General features: G+C 44.6%; 1 protein-coding gene across 1 annotated transcript in view; it reads left to right on the top strand.

The window, feature by feature from the left end:
• Positions 1-18,217, top strand: part of Vsnl1 (visinin like 1) — a 109,834-nt gene that overhangs the window by 42,818 nt on the left and 48,799 nt on the right. Inside the window, exon 2 of the mRNA XM_075984023.1 lies at positions 4,837-5,003. Within this exon, the coding sequence (XP_075840138.1) occupies positions 4,842-5,003 (162 nt within the window). The 5' untranslated portion in view covers positions 4,837-4,841. The remainder of the gene's footprint in view (positions 1-4,836; positions 5,004-18,217) is intronic.

Below are 18,217 nucleotides of genomic sequence, written 5' to 3'. Positions count from 1 at the left end.
ATTGCCAGATTACCTGGGAGGGGCTGACTGCCTATTAGAACTGGGGGGGGGGGGACTGAGATGCACAGGGACGCTGCATAAAACACACACACAATTGCCCTACAGGGGCTATTGAGAAAAGGTGTACATAGGTGCTCACAGGTGTGGGAAAAGACTTTCTTTCCTACAAGAGTGTCCTGGCTGTCCCCAGTTGTCCCCAATGACCTATTCTGTTCATTCTATTCTGGACAAGGCAGGATGTGGATAGGAAGTAAACAAACCTTATGTCAGGACCACCAATGATAGTTGCAGCCTCCAGGCAGGAGAAGATGGTGGCCTGTATCAATAAGCAAAGGGGTATGAGAGGTCTATGGTCAGGCCTTACCAAACCTTTCCTTGCTAATGGGGCTAGGGCGAATAGCTTACTCTCTCTGCCTTGCAAAGCACTAGCAATAAAAAGGGAGTTACAATGATTGCCTTCTGACAGCGTTGTTACAGGGGTGAAGGCTGTTACACAAAAGCCTTTTGTACACTAAGACACTACACAAGTTCCCCATCTGTCGGAGTATTCTTTGCAATTAAGGGATCTGAGCTATCTGTTCCAGGGCACCATCCTCTCTGAGATCTTGTGCCTGCAGAGGACCTCAACCTGATCCTTTTTCACTTGGTCCTGAACTTCTCTTCGGCATCTCGGGCATCAAGGAGTTCATTCGGTCGTGGGTGGGGGCTGGCTTTTCCCTTCTTGCCCAGAACACCAGCTTAAAAATAAAGCACAGTTTCTGTCTCCCTCCCTTCTTGGGTAACAAAAATGCTCAAGTGCTGACAGATTCTCAGGTAAAAATACAGAGCAGACGTGTGCTGACACAAGCCGGCCTGAAGTCTGTGACTCATGCTTCCATAGTTCGAAAACCGTGTGCAGCCAATCAGACGATGGTGGAGCTTAGCCGAGCCTCAGAGATCACTTGACCCAACTTGTTCTCTTTTGAAGTGGAGAAACCGAGTTGGAGACAGAGGGAACATTCCTCCCCTCACTGAACGTCATGGGAACTCTGCTGGAGAATACTATAAATCTCGTCATTTTTTTCCTTTCTGCCATTCTCACTCCGAAATAAGAAAGACTACTTGGCTCATACCACTGTAGCCCAGAATGAAAGGTCTGGGAGCTGGAAGCATCTAGCCATGCATACCCATTCATTTAAAACCCCCCGCCACATACCATCTTTCTATCAGCCTCTACGTATACGGAGGTAAAAGGCGTAAACTCTGCCATTAAGGTATTCAGAAGCAATGGAAGAGAACAGACAGGAGACCCATCTTTAGCAGGGCAGGCTGTTTTCCGCATAGTTAAGCAAAACATTTCTGCCACTTGTGGGCTTGTATCTCAGACTTATGCGTCCATCAACTCTATTCATATCGAGATAATGAGACTGATTTCTCTGGGAAAAATGTGTATCAAATATGTGAGTCTGCCTTCCTGCTCATTCCCTCCAAATGTGTTTGTAGAACACCTAATAGGAATTGCCAACGATGCAAAGACAGCCATTCCTCATCCCTGTATCTTTCTGTCTCTCTGTCTCTCTCTCTGTGTGTGTGTGTGTGTCCTTCTCCATCCATCACTCTCAAAAAAGGAAAGAAAGAAAGAAAGGAAGGAAGGAAGGAAGGAAGGAAGGAAGGAAGGAAGGCAGGCAGGCAGGCAGGCAGGAAGGAAGGAAGGAAGGAAGGAAGGAAGGAAGGAAGGAAGGAAGGAAGGAAATCCTGTAACAAAATAATAATCATGGAAGTTTTACCAAGAGAAGGGAGAGTCTTAGAATGGAGGATCACTCCACCATGAAAGTCTCAGAGAAGAGGTGGGTGTGAGCTGAGGTTACTTAAAGGAAAAGGAAGGAATTGTCTGAGACAACAAAGGGGGACATCGTTCTAGGGAACTTGAAAGTCTATACAACATGCACAGTCTGAAACCTGTAACAACTCATTGTTACCATATGGAGGGAAACCACAGACCGGAAGACAGTGAGGCTACTTTGTAAGCAGCCAAGCGTGGGCCATGTTCAGGAGATGGGGCTGTGTCCTGGGAACAAGGGGGCAGTGTTGATGTTTGAAGGGGCAGATCCAGTGGTAAGGTTGGTGGCTCAAAACTTAACTTATGCAGCTATGTCCTGTGGGAGGTTAGGATAGAACCTGGGGAGTGATGAAGGTGGAAAGCCTGGTGAGGCCTGGGCTGCTGGGGCAGGAAACGGTGGCACAATCCCTGGAGCAGGCCATAACAGGATGTTAAGCATTCTCTGCCTACTCTGGGCACACCTGAGCAATGGCATAGACTGTGACTGTAACCAAAAAGCATGAAGTTATGCACTTGGTTCTCCAGAATTATGACTCACAGCCCTGACAATGCCCCTTGTATGGAAGGGAGACATTCATCTTCTCCCAGCCAGTGAGAACAGCTTAAGGCGTTGCAAATGATCCACGGAGAAGCCACTTCATCTTAAACTGATAATGCAGCTGAATTTCTACAGGTATTTGGGGTGTGCTTTCTCGTAACTTTTAACTATTTCTCCTGATTAATTCAGACATCTCTACCAAGTGTGATTTGGGTTAAATCTTTAACAAGTCAGTCAATCCAGCACATGATCCATCTCTCTTTTTTCCCTTCTTCAAAGTGATTCTGGTTTCTCGAGCCTCCTACTTTGGCTCAGCCTCTTCCATTCAGAGACACTTCCATCCCCTTGCGCATCTCTGCTAAGGCTGCCTGGTCTTGTAAACCCCATTTCAAACCCCATCTCTGCATTTTTTGGTTGAGTGGTCTTGTAGGAGTTACCACATCCTTCTGAGTGTCAAGGAGATGTCCTGGTCCCTGTTGAAGTATGTGAAGGGCTCCATCCTGGGCAGTGGTTCTCAACCTCCCAAATGCTGTGGATTTTTAATACAGTTCCTCATGTTGTAGTGACCCCCAACCATAAAATTATTTTTGTTGCTACTTCATAACTGTATTTTTCTACTGTTATGAATCATAATGTAAATATTCGTGTTTTCTGATGGTCTTAGGTGACCCCTGTGAAAGAGTAGTTTGACACCCCCCCAAGTGTATCGTGGCCCACAAGTTGAGAGCCACTGATCTAGGGCCTTCTCCAAACCATCATTATATATTCATTCAGGTGAGATTCTAACCAATAACGAAGGTTGATACCTCTCTCCCAAAAGAACAAAGTGACAGCCTGGAAGTTTTGGTGGCCCCATCTTTTGATTCTGAGGCTAACAATAAATTACAGTTTTCTTGCCCAGATTAATTAAATCTCACACCTGAGTACCCACTTGAGTTCCATCCAGCTGTGGAGTGCCACAGTAACTTATAATTAAGAGACTGTTGCTAGTAAAAGACTTTGAAGTGAAAATCACAGCAAAAGTAAGTAGACAGGCTCCTTGAGAAGGGGCAGAGGTGCTGGTCCTGAAGCCCCCTTTGTCAAACAGAGGAGTTTGGAACATAATGGGGCCATCCTTAAGTACCCTCAGAACAACTCCATGCCGCTGGGATGATGCCAAGGTAGAAGCTTTCCTGGAAGTAGGGAGCGTGGCTTGATTTCATCACAGTGAAAGACACCCGTTCAATGTCGGGGCAGGTTACTGATGAAGGGTGCAGGATCTGCTTTAGGAAAAGATTTAAATAATTACAACAGCAAAGTATGAGCTCACAGTTTCCCCTCAAGGTTGTTGCAAGTATATACTTGCTTAAAGCGCATGGAATAACTGGTTCATCTGAGTACGTTCTTTAAAACCTAGCTCACCCTGCTAGCTGGACCTTAAAGATCTTCTGAGACTCTTCTCTCCGATGTATCCTCAGATGAACATGAATTTTTTTTCAGTCACTCTGAGGCTTATTGGGCACAGTTATTACTTTATTATAACAAAACAGCATTAAAAGGATTTTTGAATATTAATTATCTAGCAAAAATACAAATATTTTAATTTCAAGTTATTCTTTTTCATCTTTGCCTATTTATTTCTTAGTTGGACAGCACACTAAAGCTGGATTTTGTGACATCTGCCAATTTATTGTATGAAGAAATTGAAAAAGGACGATAATTAATGTTTTTGTGTCTAACACACATAGTTAATTACAGATCAAGGTGACAATCTGGAGATTCTGAACGTGACCTGCCCTCCTGCTTCATGTTCTGCCCTCGACCATGCAAGCTTACAGTTCACATAGGAGACATGACTTCATGCACTGGCGTTTTAACCTCGAATAATTAAAACTGACAGGATGAAATTTAGTTGATAAAAATTCACTCACCAATCTTTAGAAAAAGTCAACATGGAAGGTAGTTTTGTAGAGAATGTCTAGAAATGAAAAGAGTGAGAATTATTGTGGCTAATCAAAACGGGCTGTTTTTATTCAATTAAAAAAGAAAAAGAAGCCTGGGATTTGGGGACAAGACCAACCGTGACGTCATGATAGATGATCGGGTTTTCCCAATCGATTTCTAAACTTTTGGTTATAACGTTTTCCCATGGTTTTTGTCCCTATCTCTCCCAATACCCCTGCAAGCTACATGTAAAACTAGTTGCCTGGGTACCGAGTGCTCGTGAACTGTAGCTCACAGGAGTAGACACCAAGTTTCCACATGCATGACTTGAACATCAAATACAATGGCTGTCTGGTTTCCTTGTGACGGGTGACATGATGACAGGGAGGATGAGCTGCACAGACCTCAGGCTCATCCAAAGGGGTTTTCCTGTTCCCCTCTGTTCTCCAATACGAAGTGGAAGGATGCAGACTCACGGAGTCTGTGGTGAGACAGGCAGGCGTTGAGTTCTGGCCGCCGTGCTGACTGTATTAATGTGGTTTGTGGTTTTCTGCAGGCACAATGGGGAAACAGAACAGCAAACTGGCCCCCGAAGTCATGGAGGACCTGGTGAAGAGCACCGAGTTCAACGAGCATGAGCTGAAGCAGTGGTACAAGGGGTTCCTCAAGGACTGTCCGAGCGGGAGGCTGAATCTCGAGGAGTTCCAGCAGCTGTACGTGAAGGTACGCGATTTCCGCGGCTTCTCATGCCAAATGAGATCCAGCCGGCTAGCTTCGACTCGGCGGCTTTTTCCATTCTAACCTTTAAAACACCGTTTGGACGCAGAGGGGTGTGTGTGCGTGTGCGTGTGTGTGTTTCTACAGATAAGTTAAGCAATTTCTGAACAAGAAAAAATTACTTGTTAAAATATTGCATGTGGTTTTACATGGTGATAGCACCTGCTAAAAGAGCCATAAAAAGCTTCAAGGTGGTGTCTGCTGGTGGTCATACATGTATAGACAGATATATAGATGTGCACATATTTTTTTCCTCAGTAAAAGAGAAAGTACCTGTGAGCAACTTTTCACCAAAAAAAGCTTCTCCTATCTGCAGGTAAGGATTCAAAGTAACACAGCTCATTTAGAAGAAGGTGTTCCATAGATTGAATCATCATCACTGTCTACCCCATGGCCTCAATACTTTATACTGAAGCTAATCTTTGCATGGATATTGGCGATCTTCAAAGTACAATTTCTGTTTGGGTTTGCCTGAGTTTGTGAATTACAGTGGTTCTGGCATAATCTAGGGCGTTCCATCTTGTGGGCAGACACTTACATAATGTTACACTGGCGGAAGAGATGCATTTTTTTTGCTTTAACCTTTTCTGCCTGAAATACCAAGTAGAAAATGCTGCTTTTTATTATTTTATTATAACAAATGTCAGTGTGAGCTACGTGAACTATCCAGGTGCTTAGCCATGTGTGGGAGGTTTGTGCAGAGCTTCGAGGGAGCGCCTTTATCTCTGGGGCTGAACATTCCCCGTAGCCTCTGACCCAGCGTTTCCACTCTTCCATGCGTTCAAGAAGGGGCACGCAGAAGAAGGGACGTGCTCATAGCTGCTCTGTGCACAGTGATGAGACTAGGAAGCACCCCCAAATGCCCTTCCTTGGGAACATGGAAAACGATCTGGGACACACTTACCATTGAGATGGTTGAACTCCAGCAATGCTAAAACACAAGTACAGAAGGGAGATTCTAAATTAGACAGGAATAAAATTAAAATGAGCTTTGTAAGGCTACAGGTAAAGTGACGTGAGGTGGTGGGGAAAAGGAAAGGAAAGGAATGAAGAGAGGAAGAAGCAAGGGAAGAGGTGGGGAGATGACTGTGTGGCGGGGTCCAGATTGTGTTAAAATCTCAGCTGTGTTTCAGGATGGTGGGTTGTGGTTGCGTATTGAATTAAAAGCTGACTAGCTAGCCAGCTAAACTAATAATCAGATGATTGACGAGCACCCCAATTGATGGCTGGTCAGTTCTGATCATGTAAAAGCCCCAAGGATATTTCAAATATATCCTCAAGTGTATGTAGAAGGAAATATACGTTATGTAATGTACATGCTATAAGATCGCAATGGGAGGTCTATGAGGTGGCTCAGCTAGTGAAGGCGCTTGCCACCAAGCTCAGCTACCCGAGTTTGATCCCCAGACACCACATGGCAGAATGCTGGAAAGAGAAGTTAGTCCCATAAGCTAGCCTCTTACCTCTACACATGTACTGTGGCCTACAACACACACACACACACACACACGTGCGCACAGAGTCATGGTTACTCTTTCCATTTTGATGATATACACTCTGACTAAAGGGTTTATTTAGCTTGCACCCACAAGTCACTGTGTATCATTGAAGGAAGCCAGGGCAGGAACTGAAGCAGAAGCCATGGATGAACACTGCTCCAGGCTTGTTCCTTCTGGCTCATGGTCATCCCACTTTCTTATAGAACCTAGAACTATACTGGTCAGGAGTGGGACCACCCACAGTGAGACGGGCTCTCCTACACCAATCAACAATCAAGACAGGTCACCATAGATAGTACCACAGGCCAATCTGTCAAGTTGAAAATAAAAACCAGGACATAAACACACATGCATATGTATATGTCTGTGTATATATGAGTGTGTGTGTATATGAGTGCATGCATTTTATATAAAATGCATACATTTTATGTATATATACATACAAATTTAAGATTTATATGGCACTTGTTAAAAAATCTAAGTAACTAATCATTAGCATTTTGTGTAGGAATTCTGAGAGACGCACCTATTATTTGTTTGCTATAAATTAATTCTGAGCAGAGTAGAAGAGATGTGCTTTCTAGATCACCAGGGACTCCCCTCCACACTTGGTCTCATATCCCACCATTTCCTCCTCTAGAGTTAGCCTGTGCTTGGAAGTTTTCCATTCTTCTGATCAAGGAAAGCAGAGACAAATGAGCCATGTCAAAGTCACCTTCATGTCACTGAAGGTCATGATTAAGAGAACTCGGGGTGCTGCGTTCTAAAATCAAGGGGTTTTTCTCTTTGAAGGAGTAGGAAATGAGCTTTGTCATTCGTACACTGTCTCAAGCTCAGTGTGCAAACGTTGCCCATACCTGTGTGTTATTATGACACACAGACGCCTGTGGACCCGGATCGCCTGCCACCTCCTACCATCCTCGCCCCAAATCATATCCCAGTGGTTTTGCTCCAAGAAAATGTTTCAAGACTTTCTGAGCTTGGTGGGTATTTTAGGCAGTCTTTGATTTCAGTCCCTTAATGGTGAGACTTGAACAAGGCTGCGTCAGATAGGCAGAAAACAAAGTCCTCTCCGCGTCATCCAAGGACAGACCAAGATCAAGGGAGAATTACAGAAGGCATATGCCTCGCCCATGGGAAAAAAAGGGAAGCAGCTCTGATGGGTAAGAAGGGGAAAGCTGAGGGCTATGGGGGAGGCCCAGGAGCCATTTGATGAGAAATAATTCCCTTTAAGTACTTTAAAGAGTGCCCATGTTCAGGAAGTCGGGGCTCAGCATCCTAGGGAATGGTCTCTCCAGCAGTTCTTCTCTGTGGTAGGAGGAGAGACCCCTGGAGCCCACTGATCCAAGATCAAGTGACGAGAGCTCTGGCAGGGACTTCAGTCACTGATGGGACAAAGCTCACTGCAGCCTCTTGTCTCTGTGCAGCCTCTATTGCTGCCTTGGCCATTTGCTGTTTCAGACATCCTCTTGGTTGCTCTAGAACCAACTACAGTGAAGACCGAGATAGGAACGAAATAACGGGGAACACTCACCTGCCAAGCCAGGTGCCGCAACCCTAGTCCTCTCCCTCACAGCAGACGCCTTCGCGTTCCAACCGCAAAGGAACTTCGTAATGAAGTGGACCCTTAACAGTGTGAGAGCAGAGGTTTAGAAGAATAAATCAAACTTCACAGCATCACAAAAGGCAAAGGCTGCATAGATGTTAAAGATTGGGGATGCTCCATGCTGTGGAAAGCAGACAGAGGCGACTGACTCCCTGGAGCTCATTGGCCGCCAGCATAGCCAAACCTGCCAGCTTCAGGCTCAGTGAGAAACAGTGCCTCAGAGAATAAGGAGAAGAGCAATTGAGACTGAAGAAGACACCTGATCTGGACTGCTGGCCGACACACACGCACACACTCATATGTATGTACATATGCATGGACACATACATGCCATACACACTATACACGTATATACACAAATGAACAGAGCAGCGCATGAGGGAGCCTCACTATCTTGATGTAGTAATTTACATTTTTGCATGTGCGTATGTGTTGGTGTGCCCTGCAGCGACCGTCTTTCCCAAGCCACCCACCCCTTTCCTCTGCTGGAGTGAGCTTTGTGAGATTGTGGCCCCGCTCTAGATATGGCACCTACAAGCGCTACACTCAGTCTTTAGAAAGGTAGACCGTGATCACGACATTTCAATTCTCATAAACCTAGTGGAGAGCAGGGAGCCTGCCACAGAGACGCTTCAGGAAGAATTGGCTGCTGGCTACACAGCTCCTTCATGGGAAGCCTTGCGGTGACAATATCCCTGAACAACTTCAAAACGGTCCTTTCTGCCCAGCAGGATCTCCCAAGCTAAGACACAAGGCACAAACAACCACAGTCACAGAGAGATTGGCATTCATGTGGGGTGGTGGGACAAGAGTGGGCAGCAGAGAAACTAATTTCAAAGTAGAAGATTAATGCAAGAAGGTAACTAATACAGTCCAGGTGGAATCCTTTGCTCTTAACCTTAGAAGACAAAATATTACTAGGGTAATAGGTTATTATTTTGTCTTGTTTTGTTTTACAAACTCAGGACCTCTTCTATGCTACTCTGTATCTCCTATAAACTTGTGCTTGTCACCTTATCCCCTAGTGTATATGAATGTGGCTGTGTCCAAATGTAGGGTCCTTAAAGAGCTGATTACCTTAAAGCCAAGTAAATAGAGTGGACCCCACACCCACTGTGAACTGTATCCTTATAGAAATAAGAAATGTCTGAACACAGGACATATGAAGAGAAGACCAGGGGAAGAGCATCTAGAAGTCAGAGAGACCTCAGAAGGAAGCAACCTTGTCAAAGCCTTCTATCAGACTTGCAGCCTCCAGAATCCTATACCGTAGCACATCTCTTGAACTTAATCCATCCAGTATCTGGTGCTTCATGTTGGTGGCCCTATAAAATCTATAGAGTCCAGGCTCCTTTGCCATCGACACACGTAAACCCTAAGCCTTCCCTGGCTGATGGACACCCTGTCAGGAACGCCTGGCTCCCTGCCAGTCTCTGGTCACAGACGTTGTGGCAGATGCTGTGTTCCCCTCCCGGCCCCAGCACTGCAGCAGCTAGGCTGACAGGAACTGTATTTTGTCAACAAGAACCAAGCACCTGATTTTCTGCCCATAGAACTTCCACTTTCCAGCAATCATTTGGATTGCCAAGCCAAGATCACAAAATTAAGATGGCTTGCCATTTTAATCCATATTCAGAGAAGCCACTGCCATTTTCAGAAATAAGCAAACTCTGGAGATGAACAAGCAGCCCTACCTCTAAGGGAAGAAGAGCCCTCTCCAGGAGTCTTCTTCCTGGATGGATTAAGGCTATTTCTTATTCCCAGCTTGCTTTGCCACTGTGATATCAAAACCAAGGACAAACCTAGCTGCGTATGGGCAGCAGATAAAGTCTTGAGTGTGTGTTGTTGGTATCAGCAACCATGGCAAGGACCCTACTGACTCAGCTATGGGAATGGCAAGGCCTTACACTGGTCTGAATGTAGATATCAACAGTGTACACCGAGAGTATCGATGACAGCTTCTCCTTCCTGGATGATTGTAGCCTGAGAGTACTCCCTTCCTGAATGGTTGTAGCCTGAGAGTGCTCCCCATCCTGGATGGTTGTAGCCTGAGAGTGCTCCCCATCCTGGTGATTGTAGCCTGAGAGTGCTCCCCATCCTGGATGATTGTAGCCTGAGAGTGCTCCCCATCCTGGATGATTGTAGCCTGAGAGTGCTCCCCATCCTGGATGATTGTAGCCTGAGAGTGCTCCCCATCCTGGATGATTGTAGCCTGAGAGTGCTCCCTTCCTGGACAATTGTAGCCTGAGAGTGCTCCCCTGCAGAGACCCACTACTAAGATTATCCAACCAGCCTCCTCCTTCAGCTGTATATAATAAGTAAATGTTCCAAGTGTCCACGCCGCTGCTGTTGCATGTCCATCAGAGCACATGGCCTATGTGACCCCAGCTTTCTGATATATGCATGTGTCATTTCTTCAATTGCCCATCTCCCTAACCAGGTCAAAGCCATGAAGGCCATAGCAGCCGAGTCTTGCAAAGAGCCCTAAATAAACGTTAATACACATTTGAAATTGACTTTCAAGATTATGATCCTCAGGAGTTGTTTTGGTTGTCTCGAGGTGAGTTACACAAGTTGTCACAGGGTTAGCTAAAATATTCTTGGCATTTAGAGACTAACAGATGTGCAGCTCAATCTTAGTTAAGCTACATTTGCCAATCCTCTGCCTCTCCGGATCTGTTTCCTTATTTGTAGGTGAAAATAATAAGTCTTATCTCGTCACCTCACTTGGTGGAGTCCCAAAGAGAAAGGAAATGAAATTGATTCACAGCCCATCATAAGCTATGTTTGTATCATGAATTATCCCCTCCTTTATTCTAAGAGAACCAAGCCTGAAGTGGGTTTTATTTCATGTGCCAAGTTTGATGGCAATATAGGAAGATATCCAGAGGTGGACCCGGGGGTCTATGAAGGCTCTACAGAAAACCAAGCTTTAGTCAACGATCTCCACCATGCATTCCAGAACTGGGTAGCCGGCTCTCAAGACACAGCCTAAGACTGTGCCCTCTCCACTTCTATCACGGATTCTCATGCACTGAGTTCTGTATCCTCTCAAGAACGAAACCTTTCCCAGATGCCAGATGCTGAAGGGAATGGGGAATTGGCCTTTAAGGCATTGTGTGTGTGTGTGTGTGTGTGTGTGTGTGTGTGTGTGTGTGTGTGTGATGTTCATGTATGGAGTCATTTCTTCATACTTTTATGTGGATCCAGGGGATCAAATTCAAGCCTTGGGTTTCCATGGCAAACACCTTCACTCACTAAGTCTTCTCAGAGGCCACGGGACATTTTTTAAACCTGTCACCCACTAACCACTCAGTATTCTGATTTTTATATCCGCTCCCCTAAGAAAGGAGACTCGCCTGCTCATTTCCTATGGCTTGTCATGTCCCAGAGACAACTGAAGAGCTAGGTGTCATTTGGCTGGGCTCCAGCCCAAGTATCCTGAGCCCCAGCTTAGCCCACTGGACCAAGTTTTCATCTCAAGAGAGTGTTAGATGTTGCTGAGGCAAAGGATAGCAGTGCCTGGAGTCCAATCTGACCATCACTGATTCTACAGTTTGAATTTTAAAAATTATTCACAAATAACAGAGGAGTTCCTGCCAAAACATTCTGTCCCCCCTCAAGTGGTCATTTCCTGAAAGCTTCTGTAATCCGGTGTTAGAAAATATCCTGCTGGCGCCTCCATCTATGAGAAGTTTTGCTGCCTGGCTCACTCACTCATTCACAGACTGTTTCCTCTGCATTTTCTGTGTTGTAAATACCGTGTAGGTATACATTGTCTACAGGAAGCCGCAAGCTTGGAAGAGCTGGAAAGTTGGCTTATTTTCACAACTTTGTTTATTTGGCAAAACCATCTTAATTTGTAGCAAAATATACCAGTGGTGTTCAGCAAAACTTAACTAGGCCAGGCATATCCAACCTATAGCCCATGGGCTATATGCATCCTGAGATAGCTGTGTAGGAATTCGGCTCATTGCTTCTGTTTGCAGATGATGACGTCAAATTCCAGTGTCAAAAGTTTGGACAACCCTCTGGGCTAAAAGTGTTGGAAAATGAGTTTTCTCCTGAAAAATCTATTGGCAGAATTACCCGCTGTCATATATGAAAAAAAAAGTAAACATTACAGGACCTGGAAAGATGCTTCAGTGGGTGTAAGCAGGTGTTATACAAGTATGAGGGCCTGATACTTAAACCACAAAACCACATTAAAAGCAGGGTACATGTGAACATGTGCCAGAGGCCCTAGCGTTGTAGAGCTTCCTGGATGTCAGCCTGGATCCAGATTCAGTGAAAGACCCTGCCTCAAAGGAATAAAGTGGAGATTGATAAAGAAGGACACCTAACCACCTTCCCCGGCATCCCTTAAAAAAAGACACACCCAACCCATATACATACACCACCCATCCACCCACTACATGCTCATACACATATGTAAATGATTAATAAATAAAATTACTGAATTCAGAGTAGCTGGATATTTGGTAATAAATATGTTTAATAAAATAGCAAATTCTAGTTAATATATTCAGAATTCTTTCCATTTTTGCTCTTATGTTTTTAAAGTCGACCATTTGAATTGCAAGGCATTCTTCCTGAAAGCTGAACATAACATATCATAGCTATTAAACAAGGGCTATCCTTCAGTAGACTTCGGGGATTCTATTACCATGAAAGAACAGTGTATGTGTCTCTCTCAGCATAGCGTTCATTGGATTTACGCAAATCTGAGTAGCCCTAAGAAATGCCAAGAGCTCCAAAAGATGCTTCTAACCATTGACTGACAGAACATTCTAGGTCCCTTGACACTAGTTACTGACTAATAACCATCACTAAGACAGAAGAGAAAAAAAAAACTTTTCTAAACTAGATCTTCAAATTAACTTCAATGGTATACAAACAAGAATAGAAGTTTCTGGACTGGGGACATGTCTCAACAAGAGAGAGCACTTGTGAGAAAGCTTGAAGACTTCAATTCAAATCTCCGGACCCTGTGTTTAAAAGCCAGTTACAATTGTATGTTGTGCTTGTCACCTCAGAACTGAGACAGAGGGAGCAAAGACATAAGAATCCTCCCTAGGGGTTGTTGTCCACAAGCCTAATTCCCGGGTCAATGAGAGTCCCTGTCTCAGGGGAATAAAACAGAGAGTCATAAAGCAGAATGCATTCATTATCCTCTTCCAGTCTCCTTGCACACTGCACACACATACGCCATACACACACATACACACACGCACAGAGAGAGTGTGTGATTTCTAATCAGCATTTTGTTCAGTGTGTGTGTGTGTGTGTGTGTGTGTGTGTATGTGTGTGTGTGTGTGCGCATGCGCAGGTATATGTTCACGTGTGTGAGTAAATAAACTTTCTTAGATTTATCCAAGACCGAGATTGAGCTGTTTCCTTGAGCCCTAGCTCTGAGCTGGTACAAGTGGGGAAGTATCAAGACCTTGCTTCTCCAGAAGACATTTTATTAAAGGAAGTAAAAGATGACTATTGTCTCATGTATGGGGGCTATGTGTGTGTGTGTGTGCATGGGTGATGTTTGAATGTGTTCACGTGGGTGTGTGTATGTGTGTGCATGTCACACAAACACATACATGTGGAGGCTAAAAGTCAATGTCAGATGTCTTCCTCTGGCACGCTCCACCTTATTTTGTAGAGGCAGGGTTTCTCACTGAAACTGGAGTTTATCACTCAGCTAGGCTAACTGGGGTTAGCTCCAGGGGTTCCCCTGTCTCCACCCCTGCCGGCACTGGAGTTACCAACATACACTGCCTTGCCTAGCGTTTATGTATGTGCTGAGGATTCGAACCCAGATCCTCATGCTTGCCCAATAGACATTTTCGTGTTTCCAGTCTCAACCATAATCTTTCAAATCAATTTTGAAAATAGAATTTTAGGCTCAAAGAAAATCAGGGGGATGAACAATCTTCAAGGAGTGAGATTCTGCTTGTCAATCGGAGGTAACTAAGACTCATTTAAAGAATTATTGGGCAGACCTCTACAGAGATGCATTTTAGTCCCTTAGGGAAACAGCTGTTACATAAGATGTAATGTCATCTCAACTGGGCTGGCGAGGATGCTGGAAGTCTCAGTGAGAGGCTTGGGACTCATTTACAAGCGGAATGTTTGCCAACAGGACTGAGGTGCACTTCAACATGAATTAATGTGGAAAACAAGAACTAGGGTTTTCAAAAGAAACGACAATAAGGAGAGAGTCTGGGGAAACAAGGAAAGGGTGAGGTCCCAGTCACATTTGGTCACAGTGAAATGCAGACAGCAAGGAGCTGCCAGTGAGGCTTGAGTTAGAGATGGCTTTTGCCCCCAGAGAGGTCCAAGTGATAACCTTCTCCTGTGTCTGCGGTGTGAAATCACTTTCTATGGCTTTCCCACCTTGGGACTTGGCTTTCCCACGATAAGGTTGGTGTATTTAGAGGGCCATCAATAGGCCTTCCACCAGCTCATCCGAAAGGAATGCTTTTACACAATACCTCAACGTCTCTGTCTTCAGCCTAAAGTTGCCCCTGCAAGTCCCCCTAGTCCACCCCTTCCTTTTTGCAGATAGGAGGCAAGATACATGTGGAATGGAACAGGGGTATCTGGGGCAGATCACAACACCAGTTAATACACCAAAGGACATATCAGACAGGAAAAGTGTGCAGCCAGACAGAGATGTCCTCTGTTTAGTTACCTGCAGTCCACTGACCAAGGGCAGCTTATTGTTAGTTGGAAATAGACTGAGAAAAAGAAATAGCCTGTTTCTCTTAGGGGGTTGTATTTGAGCATGCAAACTTACATATCAATCTCTCAGTTCAAAGCAGCTTTGCTTTTCTAGATTTTCTGACACTTTGAAGTTATGGTATTGGGTTATGCTGTTGGTACCCACGGGCACGAGAGACACCGCAGGTCTTTGCTTCAGTGGATTCACCCACACGAGAACCCGTACCCACCCTTGTGAATTGTCCATTGAGCTCCTGAGAGAAGAAAGCCCTTGATCTCACTGATGATGCTCTCTCTCCTCTTTTTCTCTTCCTTGTCTCTACTTGAAATGGTTCTTGACCTTTGACCTTTCTTCTTGTTTTTTCTTCTGAGAGTCACTGCGGAATTTGTAGCAGTCATCTTTTGACCATGTTGATGTTACTATGACTCAAACCCTGCCCTGGAGGCGTACAACTCAGACTCGTGCCTATTGTCAATGGGGACAGAAGGGGAGAAGTCAGTTGTAAAACTAAGCCTAAATTTCCCAAGAACCTCATTGGCTCTAACTTAGGGGGAAATCCTCTCGAGGTCAGTAACACAGAGATGCATCAAGTGTCATTCGTCTTCAGAAAACAATCCCCAGTGACACCAATAGCAATCTGATAACTTCTGAAGAACAAGGGGGCAGGAAAAACACCGAGTCCAGCATCCCAAATTCTCTAAGCTTCTGAGCCTAGAGAAAAATACAGAAGTCTGCATGAATAGCTAAAACAGAGATAGAAAATATATTTACACAAGTCGATACCAATTGTCTAGTGTAAAATAAAGTTTCTAGATAAAGAGTTTGAACAATTTGATTAAACCTTGAAATCTAAGTAGAATTTGTTGTTTCATCCCTCCCAGGAAGGTATAACCTACAAAATCCACAAGGGCAGCATTTTAGTCTCAGGGATAGAACACCACTAACTGGGTAGCCTATGAACAATTAAAGTTTACTTTTCATAGTTCTTGAGGCTGGAAATTTGAGAGGCTGGGGATTTTCTGACTCAGAAATGGTGCTTCCTCTCCACAAAATGGAAGGAACCAATGTACTCTCGTGTGTGTGTGTGTGTGTGTGTGTGTGTGTGTGTGTGTGTGTGTGTTGTGCATATGTGTGTGTGAGAGAGAGGGGGGGGCATACACATGCCACAACACATATGTGGAGGTCAGAGGGCAACTTCAGTCCTCTCGGTCCTTGCTGTTCACCATGTTTGAGATGTGGTTTCCTATCGCTAACCACTACATATACCAGATTAGTTGGGTCCACAAACTTCTGGAGATTTTCCTGTATCCATCTCCCATTTCACATTAGGGACCAGGATTATAGATACATGGTACCACTTGTAGCTTCCTGTGGGTTCTGGAGATCCAAACTCAAACACTTGTATGACACATGACCCACCGAATCCTCCCCCAGCCCCTCTCTAGGGCATTTTGCATAGCAATACAAATCCTGTTCATAAAAGCCTTTCCTGTGACCTAATCACCTACTGCCATCACCAGGAAGTTCAGGGTTTTAACAGAAGACTTTGGGAACATAAGCATTAAGCCCCTATCAAGCATGAGGACATGGGGCTAATGAAAGAAAGAACAAGATGGTGTTTAATGGTTGGCTGAAATGTCAGCTAACCAAGGAGGTCTTGGGTAAAAGTTACGGTGGGAGATATGAGCGGATCCAGATCGTAGAGGTATTGATCCCAGAAAATCACTAAATCCTAAACATTGTACTCATAGCCTCCAGATGAATCACTAGATGGTTGCCACTCAACCCTTGCCAGGACGTGCATGAAGAGGGAGGTGGTCTATCAGGGTGTTCTTTTAGAACCACAAAATAAACAGTACAAGCCACAAAAAGTTACTTTTTCTCTTTCCCAAGCTCCTAGTGCCACAGGGGGAAACCTCAGGAGCTCTTGTGCCCTCCAGTGAAAGGCTGGTAGCAAACATGCCTAAGGTTTTCATCAAGAACTTGTCTGTGCCTTGTATGTGTTTTTCTGGACTCAACACTGGAGAGCCATGATGGACCCCCTTCCCCATATCACAAAAGGGCACAAAAAACTAAATAAATTTGTAGGAAAGTCAGGGCTTTGGGGGCTCAAAGGAGGGAAAGAGTCAACTGGTAAGAAAGAGTCTGGTACAGCTCTCGAAGAGATGGGATGGTCGGAGCTACAACTGAGAATTAGCAAGGATATAAACAGGACACAGAGAACGTCCCTTCTTGGGGCTAATGGTGAGCAGGAGGAACAGAGAAAAGTAAGAATCCAACCATGGAAAGGTAGGCTCCTTCCCAGGGCATATTAGAGTTTCCTGCCGACTGATCAGGGTCACATAACTGATCTGTCATTGAAGGTCAATTCTCAGTGGAAATGTCCACCCTGTGGCACCCCTTGCTTAAAAGGAATGAACCTGTCCTAAGCCTCTAGTCCATAGAAAGTTTGCAAAGACTTGTGTAGAAAGACATTAATGGATTTTCAAGTCAAGAGAAAAAAAATTGTAACACAGATGTTTCCATAACGGCTAAATGTGTTTCTTCTATGAAACCTGTACCATCTTCTCTTCGAAGTGAAGAAAGATCACTGTGTTTTAGGTTGAAAGCAAAGACCAATGGACTGTCTTATCAGTGGTGTCTGACATGTCTTCAGAGACAAGAACAACACAAATGCTGTCATTGGTTCATCTCCCTGTCCTGTTACTAAGGGCCACAAAGTGATGTTATGTTACTAAGGACCACAAAGGGATGAGATGATGTTAGACACATTATCAGTGAGCCCTTGGATCTCTCGGCTTGAGGTACAGACCGATGCTTTGACCCTGTGCCAAGTGACAGCTTAAATGGAGGGTGCTCTAGAGAGAGCAGTCCTGGACAGAGGTCGTCTGTATCAACCCAGATGTTGCCCATGAGGAACAGGAAATGCTTGGGCAGGTCTTTCACTTCCTCCATCTTCAGATCCCACAGCTCTCAAGAGTTCCTCATGTCTGTTATGCACTGACTGTGAAATATACCCCCACGGGCTCGTGTGTTCAGACATTTAGTCCCTGCTGGTGGCACTATTTAGTGAGTCTGTGGAGTCCTTAAGACATATTAGTCTCTTTGTTTCCTGTTTAAACACCAAGAGCCAGTCTTAGACTTTCTAACCCCATGCAGCCATTGAGCTCCATTATGAACAATATCTCCTCAAATTATGGTCCAGATTAAACCCATTTCCTCTGAAGTTTTATCATAGCAACAACAAAATTGAGTAGTACAGTGTCCATCTTACAAGCACCTATCATTCTAATATTTGGTAATTCCAATACCCTTCTCTTGTGGCTGGGACATGGCA

Source organism: Microtus pennsylvanicus, chromosome 8 (assembly GCF_037038515.1).
Source record: "Microtus pennsylvanicus isolate mMicPen1 chromosome 8, mMicPen1.hap1, whole genome shotgun sequence".
Taxonomy (NCBI): Eukaryota; Metazoa; Chordata; class Mammalia; order Rodentia; family Cricetidae; genus Microtus; species Microtus pennsylvanicus.
Note: the sequence above shows the minus strand (reverse complement) of the source record. Positions and strands in the feature narration are given on the sequence as shown.